This window comes from Stegostoma tigrinum, chromosome 38, assembly GCF_030684315.1.
Source record: "Stegostoma tigrinum isolate sSteTig4 chromosome 38, sSteTig4.hap1, whole genome shotgun sequence".
NCBI classification, from domain to species: Eukaryota; Metazoa; Chordata; class Chondrichthyes; order Orectolobiformes; family Stegostomatidae; genus Stegostoma; species Stegostoma tigrinum.
This window is the reverse complement of record NC_081391.1, coordinates 17201222-17215104: the sequence shown is the minus strand read 5'-3', so window position 1 is coordinate 17215104 and position 13883 is coordinate 17201222. Positions and strand designations below refer to the sequence as shown.

The 13883-nt window shown below is 47.6% G+C and overlaps 1 protein-coding gene across 1 annotated transcript in view; it reads right to left on the bottom strand.

The window, feature by feature from the left end:
• Nucleotides 1-5911: 5911 nt before the first annotated feature.
• Nucleotides 5912-13883, bottom strand: part of LOC132206512 (Golgi-associated RAB2 interactor protein 6-like) — a 123029-nt gene continuing 115057 nt past the window's right edge. Inside the window, exons 2-4 of the mRNA XM_059640701.1 lie at nucleotides 10425-10601; nucleotides 9103-9290; nucleotides 5912-6035 (exon numbers count right to left, since the gene is read on the bottom strand). Of these exons, the coding sequence (XP_059496684.1) occupies nucleotides 5912-6035; nucleotides 9103-9290; nucleotides 10425-10586 (474 nt within the window). The 5' untranslated portion in view covers nucleotides 10587-10601. The remainder of the gene's footprint in view (nucleotides 6036-9102; nucleotides 9291-10424; nucleotides 10602-13883) is intronic.

Sequence of the window (13883 nt, the reverse complement as noted above, 5' to 3'; positions counted from 1 at the left end):
CTACACAGGCCCCAAACCCCACCTCTTCCTCCGTTACATTGATGACTGTATCGGCGCCGTCTCGTGCTCCCACAAGGAGCTCAAACAGTTCATCCACTTCACCAACACCTTCCACCCCAACCTCAAGTTAACCTAGACCATCCCTCTCCTTCCTGGACCTCCCTGTCTCCATCTCAGGCAACCATCTGGAAACCAATATCCTTTTCTAGCCCACCAACTCCCACAGCTACCTAGAATACACCTCCTCCCACCCACCTTCCTGAAAAAATGCCATCCCCTATTCTCAATTCCTTTGCCTCTACCGCATCTGCTCCCAGGATGAGGCATTCCACTCCTGAACATCTCAGATGTCCTCGTTCTTCAAGGACCGCAACATCCCCCCTGCAGTGGTCGAGAACGTCCTTGACCACGTCTCCCGCATTTCCCGCAAATCATCCCTCACACACCATCCCCACAATAACGGCCAAAAGAGAATCCCCCTTGTCCTCACATACCACCCCACCAACATCCGGGTACAACACATCATCCTCCCACACTTCCACCATCTACAATCTGACTCCACCACCCAAGACATTTATCCATCCCCACCCTTGTCTGCCTTCTGGAGAGACCACTCTCTCCGTGACTCTCTTGTTCGCTCCACACTCTCCTCCAACCCCACCACACCTGGCACTTTCCCCTGCACCTGCAGGAAGTGCTACACTTGTCCCCACACCTCCTCCCTCACCCCCATCCCAGGCCCCAAGAAGACTTTCCACATCAAGCAGATGTTCACCTGCACATCTGCCAATGTGGTGTACTGTATCCATTGTACCCGGTGTGGCTTCCTCTACATTGGGGAAACCAAGCGGAGGCTTGGGGACTGCTTTGCAGAACACCTCTGCTCGGTTCACAATAAACAACTGCACCTCCAAGTCCCGAACCATTTCCACTCCCCCTCCCATTCTTCAGATGACATGTCCATCATGGGCCTCCTGCAGTGCCACAATGATGCCACCCAAAGGTTGTAGGAACAGCAACTCATATTCTGCTTGGGAACCCTGCAGTCCAATGGTATCAATGTGGACTTCACCAGCTTCAAAATCTCCCCTTCCCCCACTGCATCCCATAACCAGCTAAGCTTGTCCCGCCTCCCAACCTGTTCTTCCTCTCACCTCTCCCCTCCTCCCACCTCAAGCCGCACCCCCATCTACCTACTAAGCTCATCCCGCCCCCTTGACCTGTCCGTCTTCCCTGACTTGACCTATCCCCTCCCTACCTCCCCACCCATACTCTCCTTTACTGGCTTAACTTGTCTGTTTCCTCTCCACCTACCTTCTCCTCTTTCCATCTTTGATCAGCCTCTCCCTCTCTCCCTGTTTATTTCAGAGCACTCTCCCTCTCCCCCCTCTCTGATGAAGGGTCTAGGCCCGAAACGTCAGCTTTTGTGCTCCTGAGATGCTGCTTGGCCTGCTGTGTTCATCCAGCCTCACACTTTGTTATCTTGGATTCTCCAGCATCTGCAGTCTCCATCATTGGTTTTCCCCACTTGTTCTCTCTGTCCTACCATACGATTAACAACTTGCATTTATTTATCCCCTTGAATGTCAGGGGGCCTTCCGGGAGGGTTAGCAGACAAAATTTGATGCTAAACTACGCAAGGAGACATTTTGGCAGCTGTCCCAAAGCAGGGCCAATGAGGTAGGTTGCATGGAGTTTCTTAACATGGGCCAGAGGTGGGGTGGGGCGGGCAGTGCTGGGGGAGGTGGTGGATGGAAAGTTTTAGGAAGAGGATGTCAGAGCTTGGGATGTTGGCAGCTGAAGGTACAGCCTCCAGTGGAGAAGTACAGGGGTACAGGAGTGCCTAGGCTGCATCTGGAGCATTTTCAGCATTCCTGAGTGTCGGCAGAGCTGGAAAAGATGGCAGAGAGCAGCATGGGATGGGAATGTTAAAACTGAAGCATTGTTGGACAAGGCAGTAAATGTGAGTCAAGGAGTTGCATTTACTTGAAAAGAAGGGGAAGAGGGCTTTCTGGGGAGTCCGTTTTTTTATACCCGATTGTGGGATGTGGGTATTGTCCGCTGGACCAGCAATCATTACCCATTCCTAATTGTTCCTGAGCTGAGGGGGCATTGCCAATCTATTTCAGAGGGCAGTTAAGAGTCACTCATTTTGCTGTGGGCCAGACCAGGTAAGGATGGCAGATTTCCCTCCTGAAAAGACAGTGCTGAACCAGGTGGGGTTTTATAACAATCCTTAGATGGTCACCATTTGTCTAGCTTTTGATGTCAGAGAAGATTCAATTCAAATTCTATCATGTGCCATAGTGAGATTAATACCCAACACCCCAAAGTATGGGGCCATAAAACGTACAAGCAGAAGCAGGCCATTCAGCCCATCGAGTCTTCTCTGCCATTCAATGAGATCACAGTTGACCTTAATAATCCTCATCTCCATTTTCCTGCCTTTTCCCCATGTTCCTTAATTCCCTTACTAAGGTAATGGCCGAGTGGTATTATCACTGGACTGTTAATCTAGAGAGCCCCAGAAATGTTCCAGGGACCTGGATTTGAATCCTGCCACAGCAAATGGCAGAGTTTGAATTTAATTTAAAATGTCTGGAATTAAGAGGCTAAAGACAACCATGAATCCATTGTTGATGGCTGGAAAAACACATCCGGTTCACCTTAGGGAAGGAAATTGCCATCCTTACCTGGTCTGGCCTACATGTGACTCCAGACCCACAGCAATGTGGTTGACTCTTAACTGCCCTCAGGGCAATTAGGGATGGGCAATAAATGCTGCCTGGCCAGTGATGCCCTCATCCCATGAATGAATAAAGGAAGAAATTAGAAATCTGGCTATCTCAGCCTTGAATATCCTTAATATCCCAGCCTCGAAAGCCCTCTGCAATAAAGAATTCCATGGATTCAGTCCATTCTGAGAGAAGAAATTCCTCATCTCTGGTTTAAACATGCAACCCCTTATTCTGAGATGATGCACTCTGGTCCCCGTCTCCCCGCACAAGGGGAAACAATCTCTCTACACCTTCCTTTGTCAAGTCCCTAAGAATCTTGTACATTTTAATAGGGTGACCTCTCATTCTTCTAAACGTCAGGCCCAATCTACTCAACTATTCCAGTGATTCCCACCGGACCACCATCCACCCCCATTAAGAACTGCAGGAAAGCTTCAGAGATAGTAGGAACTGCCAATGTTGGAGAATCTGAGATAACAAGGTGTAGAGCTGGAGGAACACAGCAGGCCAAGCAGCATCAGAGGAGCAGGGAAGCTGATGTTTCGGGCCTGGAACCTGAAGAAGGGTCCTGACCCGAAACATCAGCTCTCCTGCTCCTCTGATGCTGCTTGGTCTGCTGTGTTCATCCAGCTCTACGCCTTGTTATCGAGCAAAGTTTTGGAGCAGTGTAAGAAAGCCATGTTATTAAACACGGATTCTAAGTCAATTGCAGTAAGCCAAAATCAGTCTCAATCTCATTCAGTCCCCACCATTAGCTCTGCTCCCCCTCAGCGCCCCTGGATATACTACATTCTCCTTTTGAAGCCTCGAGTCCTGGAGCGGTCAATTACTCCCACCTAGTGGCGCCTTTGTGTACTGCTCCTGATCACTGCGGGCAGAAACGAATGGAGTGAAACGTTGTCTATCTGAAGTACAGTTATTGAAAAAAATGCTAGAAATGCTCTGCAGATCCGTCAGCGTCTGTGGAGGGCTTTTTCCAGTCATACGAGCAAAGAATAAGAGTAATCCACCTTAAGCTTGCTCATCCATTTCATAAGACGATGGCTGATCTGATTTTAAACATTTTTCCCAATAATTTTTAATCTCCTTGTTCATCAAGAATCAATCTCTGCTTTAAAAGTATTTTAACATTAAATTTAAATGTCAACAATGTTTTGTCAGGATTGGAGAAAATTGCTGATTTAATAAGGGGTCTGCCCTTATTTATGTCATTGCCTTTTTGCCTTTCACTATTATCCTTTCTGTAATGTTGTAGAACATAATAGAACAGTGCAGCACATTACAGGGCCTTTGGCCCACAATATTGCCCAACCTCCACACAAGCTTAGACCCTTCGACATTTCCTTTTCTCACTTTGTCCCCAGTCCCTGCCTCTGTATATTTCTTCAGACGTGGGAAGTCGGTACCACTTGGTTGGGGAGATTGATGTCATGAAAGGTTTCCCATTCCTGAGTGCCCCTGAGATGGTAGCGGTGAGCTGCTATCTTGAAATACAGCGTTCCTTGGCATGTAAGTCCAACCATAGTGCTGTTAGAGAAGGAGTTCCAGAATTTTGACCCAGCGACAAATTTTCAACTCGGGATGGTGTGTGACTTAAAGGAGTTTGCTGAAGAACTTAGGGTGGCACGGTGGCTCAGTGGTTAGCACTGCAGCCTCACAGCGCCAGGGACCCAGGTTCGATTCCAGCTTTGGGCAACTGCCTGTGTGGAGTTTGCACATTCTCCCCATGTCTGCAGAGGTTTCCTCCGGGGTGCTCCAGTTTCCTCCCACAGTCCAAAGATGTGCAGGCTAGGTGGATCGGCCATGCTAAATTGCCTGTAGTGTTCAGGGGTGTGTGGGTCTCAGGGGGTTGGGATGCTGCATGGGGCAGTGTGGACTTGTTGGGCCGAAGGGTCTGTTCCAACACTGTAGGGAATCTAATCTAAACTGCTATGTCTCTGATCATTCACCACTTCTGATGGAGGTCACTAATGGGTCTTCCCAGCAGCTCCTGGACCTGCTTTACATTTCCAGTTTCTGTTCACGACGGAAAAGGCTCAGTTTCCATGCATAGAGGCGAATAGCTTTCGAGGCTTGCCTTGTAGGCAAACATGACAGGCAAGTGGCACACGGCAAGATCCCACTAGCATTGAATAAAGCAAACAAGTGTCTCCCACATGTTGGTGACGATTAGTATTTCCCTCACCTCCTCCTCTCTCTTATCTCCTTTACTTTACTTACCTCTCAGTGAAGGACTGAGTCCCAGCAATGGCATCAACGGTCATAAGTCAGCCCAGCAGTGCAAACTCTAGTAGGCCCAGTGGCACAGATTCAAATAGGCCCAGCTGCACAGACTCGAATAGGCCCAGCAGCGCAGACTCGAATAGGCCCAGCAGCGCAGGCCTGAATAGGCCCAGCAGCGCAGACTCGAATAGGCCCAGCAGCGCAGGCCTGAATAGGCCCAGCAGCGCAGACTCGAATAGGCCCAGCAGCGCAGACTCGAATAGGCCCAGCATGGCAGGCTCAAATAGGCCCAGCAGCGCAGGCTCGAATAGGCCCAGCATGGCAGGCTCAAATAGGCCCAGCAGCGCAGGCTCGAATAGGCCCAGCAGCGCAGGCCTGAATAGGCCCAGCAGCGCAGACTCGAATAGGCCCAGCAGCGCAGGCTCGAATAGGCCCAGCATGGCAGGCTCAAATAGGCCCAGCAGGGCAGGCTCAAATAGGCCCAGCAGGGCAGGCTCAAATAGGCCCAGTTGTGTGGATTCCTGGCAATGACCGTGGAGGAGAATCCGGCTTCCCGTCGGGTTCAGGTTCTGTCGAGATGGTCCTAACACCGAATCAACACCTAGTTCAGGCTTCAGGTGAGGAAGGGGGTTCTCAAAGTTTGCAGCAGTGCAGTGGATCCAGCTGTTCCTTGAGGCTGCTTTGGCGCTAGCTGAAGACAAGAGCTTATGGCGCCCTCGGTATGGTGAGAGCGGGCCTGACCTCCCAAGCACATGCGGCACCAGTAACAGGAGCTGGCCCCATGGGGAAGGCGAGCCCAGCATGGAGGGAGTGAGCCGTTACGCAGCAATTGTGGGTCCAGCAGCAAGAGATGTCACCGGAGCGAGGCATCTTCTACATTGAAGGGGCCAACGCTGGACTCAAAGCGGTGACAGTGGCATCAGCTTTCAACAGCAGGGTAGTCTCTGCAGTCAGCTTTGGTCAGCTGTGGCAATGTGGTAGGCCCGAAATCGATACTCCAGGTGGATCGACAGGAGCGGCAGCAGCTTCGGCGGCAATGTGGTAGTCCCGGAGTGGGATCCTGGAATGGACTGTCTGGGGAAAACATGGCAAAAAGGGGAAGATCGAACCCCTGTGGGAAATGCAGCCCCAGCGGGCTAAGCGTTTTCAAAATGTTTGACTTTTAGCCTTATTCCTTTAGTTTTCTACTTAATATTTAAGAATTGCTGTAATGTTTAACTTTAAACTTTGTTCTTTCTTTCTATCTTGTTCATATGCTTCTGAACCTAGGTACCTTGTACCTAAGGGATAGTAGGAACTGCCGATGCTGGAGAATCTGAGATAACAAGGTGTAGAGCTGGATGGACACAGCAGGCCAAGCAGCATCAGAGGAGCAGGAAAGCTGACATTTCAGGCAAAGACGCTTCTTTAGAAAAAACGGTCGTAAGAAGGGTCTAGGCCCGAAACGTCAGCTTTCCTGCTCCTCTGATGCTGCTTGGCCTGCTGTGTTCCTCCAGGTCTACACCCTGTTACCTTGTACCTGCACTTCTGCACTTGAGTACACATGACAATAAAAACCTCAGTAAATCTAAAAATCTTTTAAAAAGTTTAAAATCTGAATCTGTTGTGGAGCCATCGATTAGGGATTGATCAGTCAACAGCTCCACCGCTCGAATACCACTGAGATGAGAGAAACACACAGTTGAAGTATTTTGTCATAGTATCATCAGGACAGAATGGCAAGAGTGCCAAATCTCAAAGTGAACAGTATGGTTTCTCGTCAGCAATGTTCAAGTTCTGTACTGCCTGAAAGACTCTACTACAGTTGTGCTGTGTGATTCCCTGGATGGTGGACAGAAAACTAGATCTACTTTAGTCTTCCTTCATATTTTCTATGACAATACCTTAAAGAGCTAGAAAAAATTTGTAACACAGGGGGATGTTCAGAACCAGTCCCTGGTGCAAATGATTGAATACGGGTTCCCTTGCTAAAAAGTGAGCAAAGTTCTATCTGGATATAACTAGAAAACTCTTGAATCCTATTTCCTATCAGTATTCCCATTTGCCACAACCACCTGGAAATAAATGTGTGATACAATTAAGGAGAAAAGTCACTATATACAGCAAGTGGCTACATTATACGCAGCAGTGTAGAGGAGATGTCACTGAGATGGCCATCCATTTATTAATCTGGGGACATGGATTCAAATCCCTTCATGGCAGATGAATCCTCTAAAATCTGGGATTCAAAGAAATGGTCTAATGGTGGCTGTGTGACCATTGTTGCAAAAACCCATCTGGTTCACCAATGTCCTTCAGGGAAGGAAATCTGCCACCCTCACCTGTTCTAGCCTACAGACCTTTGGCAACGATCTTTCATTGCCATCTCAAATGGCCCAGAGCGCCAATCAGTTCAAGGGCGTGAGTTGGGCCACAAATAGGCCAGCAATACCTACACCCCATAGAGAAGCAACGTGCTACAAAACAGCCGAATCCCCTCTTTTATAACGCCCATAAATATTATGTCAGTAGTTGACAATTTAAAGATCTCAACCTGACACCTTGTGTCTATGGTAATACAAATTATGAAGTAAAGTCAACCTTTCAGTTTTATTCTTGAATTAAAGTAACCAACAATTTTGCAATGTATTGTAGTTATTTGTATATAGAAAGGTTTATTGCTGCGCAGTTCTTTTATTATTTTACACATTATTCTTAATGACTGTAACTATGTTATGAGTTATGGCAACTTGGTTTATTTGTCTCGTCACCGCGATCCAGCACCAGCCGCTGAAATGACATTTCAACAAACTAATTGAATCTCTGTCAAGCTGCACTCAGTTAGGAACACGACACATCGCTGCTCCTTAAGGGGACCACGGAGTTTTTTTTAAAAAAGATGCTGAGAGTTTCTGCCTTTGCCAGCCTTTCTGCAGAAGGTTCCAGACACGGTCCCACTCCGCTGCCAACCCCCAACGCACACATCACCCTCTGGGTAAAAAATTATTTCCTCACCCCTGCTCTAACCTTTCCGCTAAATACTTTAAAGCAAAATACTGCTGAAAATCTGAAATCAAAGCAGAAAGTTTTGGAGAAATTCAGCAGATCTGTCAGTATCTGTGTAGAGAGAAAAACATTTCAACTCCACTATGAGTCCACTCCAAAAAAGTGATTTTTCCCCTTCAGGCCACTCGCTACCCTGACTTGGAAATATATCGCCGTTCCTCCAGTGTCGCTGGGTCAAAACGCTGGAATTCCCTCCCTCGTGGCATTGTGTGTCGACCTACAGCACATGGACTGCAGCGATACAAGAAACTAGCTCACCCCCACCTGCTTGAGGTTAATTCGGGGCAGGGTACAAACACTGTCCTGGCCAGTGAATAAAAAATCTGGACTCAATATAATAACTCTCTCTTGCTCTCGCTCTCTCTCTGTCTCCACAAATTGTTGCCAGGTCTGCTGAGTTTCCCCAGCACTTTCTGCTTATACTTTAAATCTATACCCCCCCCCCCGATCCCTCTGTTCAACTGCCCCAATTTACTGTGTCTAGGCCATTCGTAACATTAGAATTGCTGGAACTCTGGACCAAACGCAGAGAGTGTTGGAGAAACTCAGCAGGCGTGGCAGCATCTGTGGAGAGAAAAACAGAGTTAATGTTATGAGCCCAGTCTGACTCTTCCAGCTTTGAGGAAGAAGACGCATTAATTCTGTTTCTCTCTCCACAGAAGCTGCTGGACCTGCTGGGTTTCTCCAGCATTCTCTGTGTTTGCTTCAGTCATAACTTTACAGATCTCTAGTTAGCCCTTCTTAATTGTCACATCTCTAACCTCAGCAGCAAAGTGCACTTCCAAGCTGCTGGCTCCAGATTCTCTCAATGACATCTGTCAGGAGACACTAACCAGTTTAGAATAGGTTGTGGCGCCGTGGGTAGCATCCCTGCCTCTGGGTCAGAAGTTCCAGGTTCAAGTCCCACCACAGGACTTACAGAGGGTGTGTTGAGGTATAACCAAACACTGATTGTCAATTGTCGAACCTGCAGCTGGCAGCAGGAGTGGGAGGGTTGATAGTTGTTAGCGATAGCTGTGCTATGAAAGCTTCTTCATGCCAAGAGTGCTCCATGCATTGGCTCTTGCCATGAGTGAGTGCTACCCTTGATGCTTACCTGGTGAGTTCCATGGGGCACCTATCTTCTGAAACTGTGCAGTTACACATCATCTCCCGCAGAGCGTTGATGGGTCGGGCCAGCAGCATGACATTAGGGAGGTTGAAGTTCGGGCTTGTAGAGGTCACACCCACGGTCACCACAGTTACCTGGTTATGGATGTTCAGCACTTCTCCCTTCTTTGTAACCTGCAAGGAAGAGGGAGAGCAGTGAACACGGCAACTCGGAACTCACTTCTAGTGCAGTGAGGAAATCTCCACCCCCCAGTACTGTAACCATTAACACACTTACAACAAAATTTATCGAGCTCAGTTTTAACATTTGGTATTGATGCCCAGTCACAATACACTATTGATGGGAGGAGAGTTCCCAATTTCCACTCTCAGAATCCCCGCAGTATGGAAGCAGGCCATTCAGCCTCTCCAGTCTGGTCTTGGAGGATGCCCTGTGGACTCGGGCCAAATGGCCTGCTTGCAGGCTGTAGGGATTCTGGGGATTCTTTTCAGGAGAGCTTTCTATGTGGACTGCAATTTGGAATGAAGGATATGTGCCAACATTTAGGTTCAAATCCCACCATGGCAGATCGTGGAATTTGAATTCCATTAAATAAACTCCAGAAATTAAAGGCTAATGACAACCGGGAGTCTATTGTCACTTATCAGAAAAACCCACCTGGTTCACTAATTTCCTTTAGGGAAGGAAACTGCCATCCTTATCTGGTCCGGCCTACATGTGACTCCAGGCCCACAGCAATGTGGTTGACTCTTACCCGCTGTCTGGGCAATTAGGCATGGGCAATAATTGCTGCCTGGCCAGCGATGCCCACAGCCCTTGAATGGATGTAAAGGGTATGCGGTATTGAGGTAAGCAGATACATTGATTGGGGAGAGAGTGGGAGTAAAAGGTAGTGCTGACAGGATAAGCTAAAGAAGCTCGTGTAGCCCTGGCAGTAGGTAAACTCTTGTGGTGAAAGGGTAGTGCTCCTACCTCTGAGCCTCTTTCCGTGCTGTGTGACGTACAACCATCCATGGGGTTGTGGTTATCGCTGGCAAATCAGTATTTATTGCCCGCAGAAGGTAGTGGCGAACCCCTTCTTGAATCACTGCAGAACATGCAGTGTAGGTAGACCTAAAATCCTGGGAGGGTGGGAGTTCCAGGATTTTGACCCTGAAGAAATGACGATACATTTCCAAGTCAGAGCACTGTGTGGCTGGAATGGGGTTTGAACCTGAAGTTTCTGGCAGAGATGCTCCCCCATTGCTACAAGGGACGCCCCCCCCCCACCAACTGTGGTGAGTGTTTGGTACTGAATTCTTCCTCACCTGAACAAAGTCACTTTCAAAGATGGGGGCATATTTGAATGGATCGTATTCACCGTAGAAGAGATGCTGTTGGAGGGCCCCCGGTGTCGGTGTATCAGTGCAGATCTTCTGCTTGGAGAGGGGGCTGCACAGTGGCATGGTATCCAGACCCGACGAGACCATTTTGCTTCCCTACCTCTAAAGAAGTGATGAAAAGGAAAAGCATTTGAATATTCTCCCACATGACTGCAGCAATGCAAAATAGAAGCAGAAACATAAAATGAAATTGGCTGCTGGCAACGCTTAACATCTGTGGAGAGAGTGGAAAATAAAAACAAGGTCATGTTCCAGCTCATGAGATCTTCCACCCGTTACAAATAGGAACAAGTGCAGGCCATTCAGCCCATCAAACTTGCTTGGCATTCGGTAATATTGGGGCTTTAGCTCCACTTTCTTGTGAGCTCCCCATGTCAATCAGAAATCTATCCAACTTGGCTGTGAGTAAAATCAGTAATCCAGGCTGTCTTCTCTGAGAAAGACAATTGCATACGCTAACCACCCTCTGAAAGAAGAAATTCCTCCTCACCACTTGAGTAAAGAACATGTGTTCTGAAGCTAGGACCCGCGGGCAACATTTCCTTCACCCAGAGAGTGCTTCATGTGTGGAATGAACTGCTGGAGAAAGTGGTGGATACAGGTATAGTTACAAAATTTAAAAGACATTTGGATAAGTTCATGAACAGGAAAGGTTTTAGAGGGACATGGGCCAAATGCAGGCAAGTGGGACTAGTTTAGTTTGGGATTATGGTCGGCACGGACTGGTTGGATCGAAGGGTCTGTTTCTGTGCTGCATGACTGTGTGACTCTAATTGACAGTTAACTGCCAAACTGCCAAGAACAAGAAACAGGAGAGAAAGATAAACACTACTTAAGTAATGTCCTTTATTATATTCAGTAAGTTAAAATAGCACCAGAGCATGGTGACAGTGAACATTCACGCATCAATGTCAAGGGACATTCAAGCAGCTCTTGATAGGCACTTAGCTGATAGTGGAATGTAAGGTACTTTGATCTTAGAGTAAGACCATAAGACATAGGAGTGGAAGTAAGGCCATTCAGCCCAGAGTCCACTCCACCATTTAATCATGGCTGGTGGGCATTTCAACTCCATTTACCCGCACTCTCCCCATAGACCTTAATTCCTTGCGAGATCAAGAAATTATCAATCTCTGCCTTGAAGACATTTAACGTCCCGGCCTCCACTGTGCTCCGTGGCAATGAATTCCACAGGCCCACCACTTTCTGGCTGAAGAAATGTCTCCTCATTTCCATTCTAAATTGACCCCCTCTAATTCTAAGGCTGTGCCCACCGGTCCTAGTCTCCCCGCCTAATGGAAACAACCTCCCAGCGTCCCAGGAACTAAGTCATGCATTATCTTGTAAGTTTCTATTAGATCTCCCCTCAACCTTCTAAACTCTAATGAGTACAATCCCAGGATCCTCAGCCATTCATCATAGGTTAGGCCTACCATTCCAGGGATCATCCGTGTGAATCTCTGCTGGACACGCCCCAGTGCCAGTATGTCCTTCCTAAGGTGTGGGGCCCAAAATTGGACACAGTATTCTAAATGGGGCCTAACTAGAGCTTTATAAAGCCTCAGAAGAACATCACTGCTTTTATATTCCAACCCTCTTGAGATAAGTGACAACATTACATTTACTTTCTTAATCACAGACTCAACCTGCAAGTTAACCTTTAGAGAATCCTGGACTAGCATTCCCAGATCCCTTTGTACTATGGCTATATGAATTTTCTCACCGTTTAGAAAATAGTCCATGCTTGTATTCTTTTTTCCAAAGTGCAAAACCTCGCATTTGCTCATTTGAATTTCATCAGCCATTTCCTGGACCACTCTCCTAAACTGTCTAAATCTTTCTGCAGCTTCCCCACCTCCTCAGTACTACCTGCCTGTCCACCTATCTTTGTATAATTGGCAAACTTCGCCAGAATGCCCCCGGTCCCTACATCCAGATCATTAATATATAAGGTGAACAGCGGTGGCTCCAATACTGAACCATGCAGGATACCACTTGTCACTGGTTGCCATTCCGAAAAACAGCCTTTTATCCCAACTCTCTGCCTTCTGTCAGACAGCCAATCCTCAATCCATGCCAGTAGCTCACCTCGAACACCATGGGCCCTCACCCTACTCAGCAGCTTCCCGTGAGTAGGATAATAGGGCAGCACAACATTGTGGGCCGAAGGGCCTGTACTGTTCTATGTTCTTTGTTCTGTACACTTTTCACTTTCTTTTAAAATACCTGTATGACAATAAATCATTGAATTCAACTCAATCATTCAATTCAATTCCAGCTTTGGTTAAATTTGAATCAGACGAGTTGACTCTGTTGGGTCCTGAGAGAATGGTTGCCGCTGATGATGCACTGCACCTGTTTCACCTGAACAAGACAGACAACATCACACCCCTCTTTTTCAGTGCAAAAACGTTTTTCCCCTTTATTGGTATTCTTGCAAATTGTCCAACGAATGCAAGATGAAAAGTTTCAATGAAATGTGTTTTTTTTCAGCAATATTCAAAAGGGAAGGGCAGGATAATGTGGAGGCAGGGGGTTACGAAAAGGCAAGAGGGGTGAGGATATAAATCATAAGGAGGCCATGGGGCCAATAAAGGAAGTAAAAATGGTGTAGGGTTGAGCACAAACCACATTATCACGGACAAGACCCTGGGCTTTTCAAAAGTAAAGGGGACAGCTGAGCAGAGCTCTTGGAAAAATGCAGAAACACAGAGATGGTTGCTTGGAACTGTTGATCACACAGAGATAGCAAGAACTGTAGCTGCTGGAGTCAGAGTCAATACAGCATGGAGCTGGAGGAACGTAGGAGTCACTAGTTTCAAAATCTCCCCACTCCCGTCCTCATCCCATGTACAATCCTCCCTCTCGTCCCTGCCTTGTTGACCTGACACAACCTGTCCATCTTCTCTCCCACCTATCCACACCACCCATTCCACTGACCTATCCCCAATACCCTCTGCCTGCATCCACTTATCGTCAATCCCACCTACTTTCTACTCGCCCCATCTCTCCTCCCTCTATTTATTTCCCAGCTCCCTTGCCCCTCCCCAGTTCTGATGAAGGATGTAAACCCGAAATGTCGACTTTCCTACTCCTCTGATGCTGCCTGACCTGATGTCTTCCTACTGCTCCGCGCTGTATTGACTGGAACCATTGTTCAGCCTGGAATTCCGATTTACACCTGCACTCCAACAGACTAATCAACCAAAACCTAACAATCTAGATCAAAACTATATTTTACATCTTCAGCTACTCAGCACAGTCTACACAGATTAGATTAGATTCCCTACAGTGTGGAAACAGGCCCTTCGGCCCAACAAGCCCACACTGCCCCTTGAAGCTTCTCACCCAGACCCATCCCCCTATAACCCACACACCCCTGAA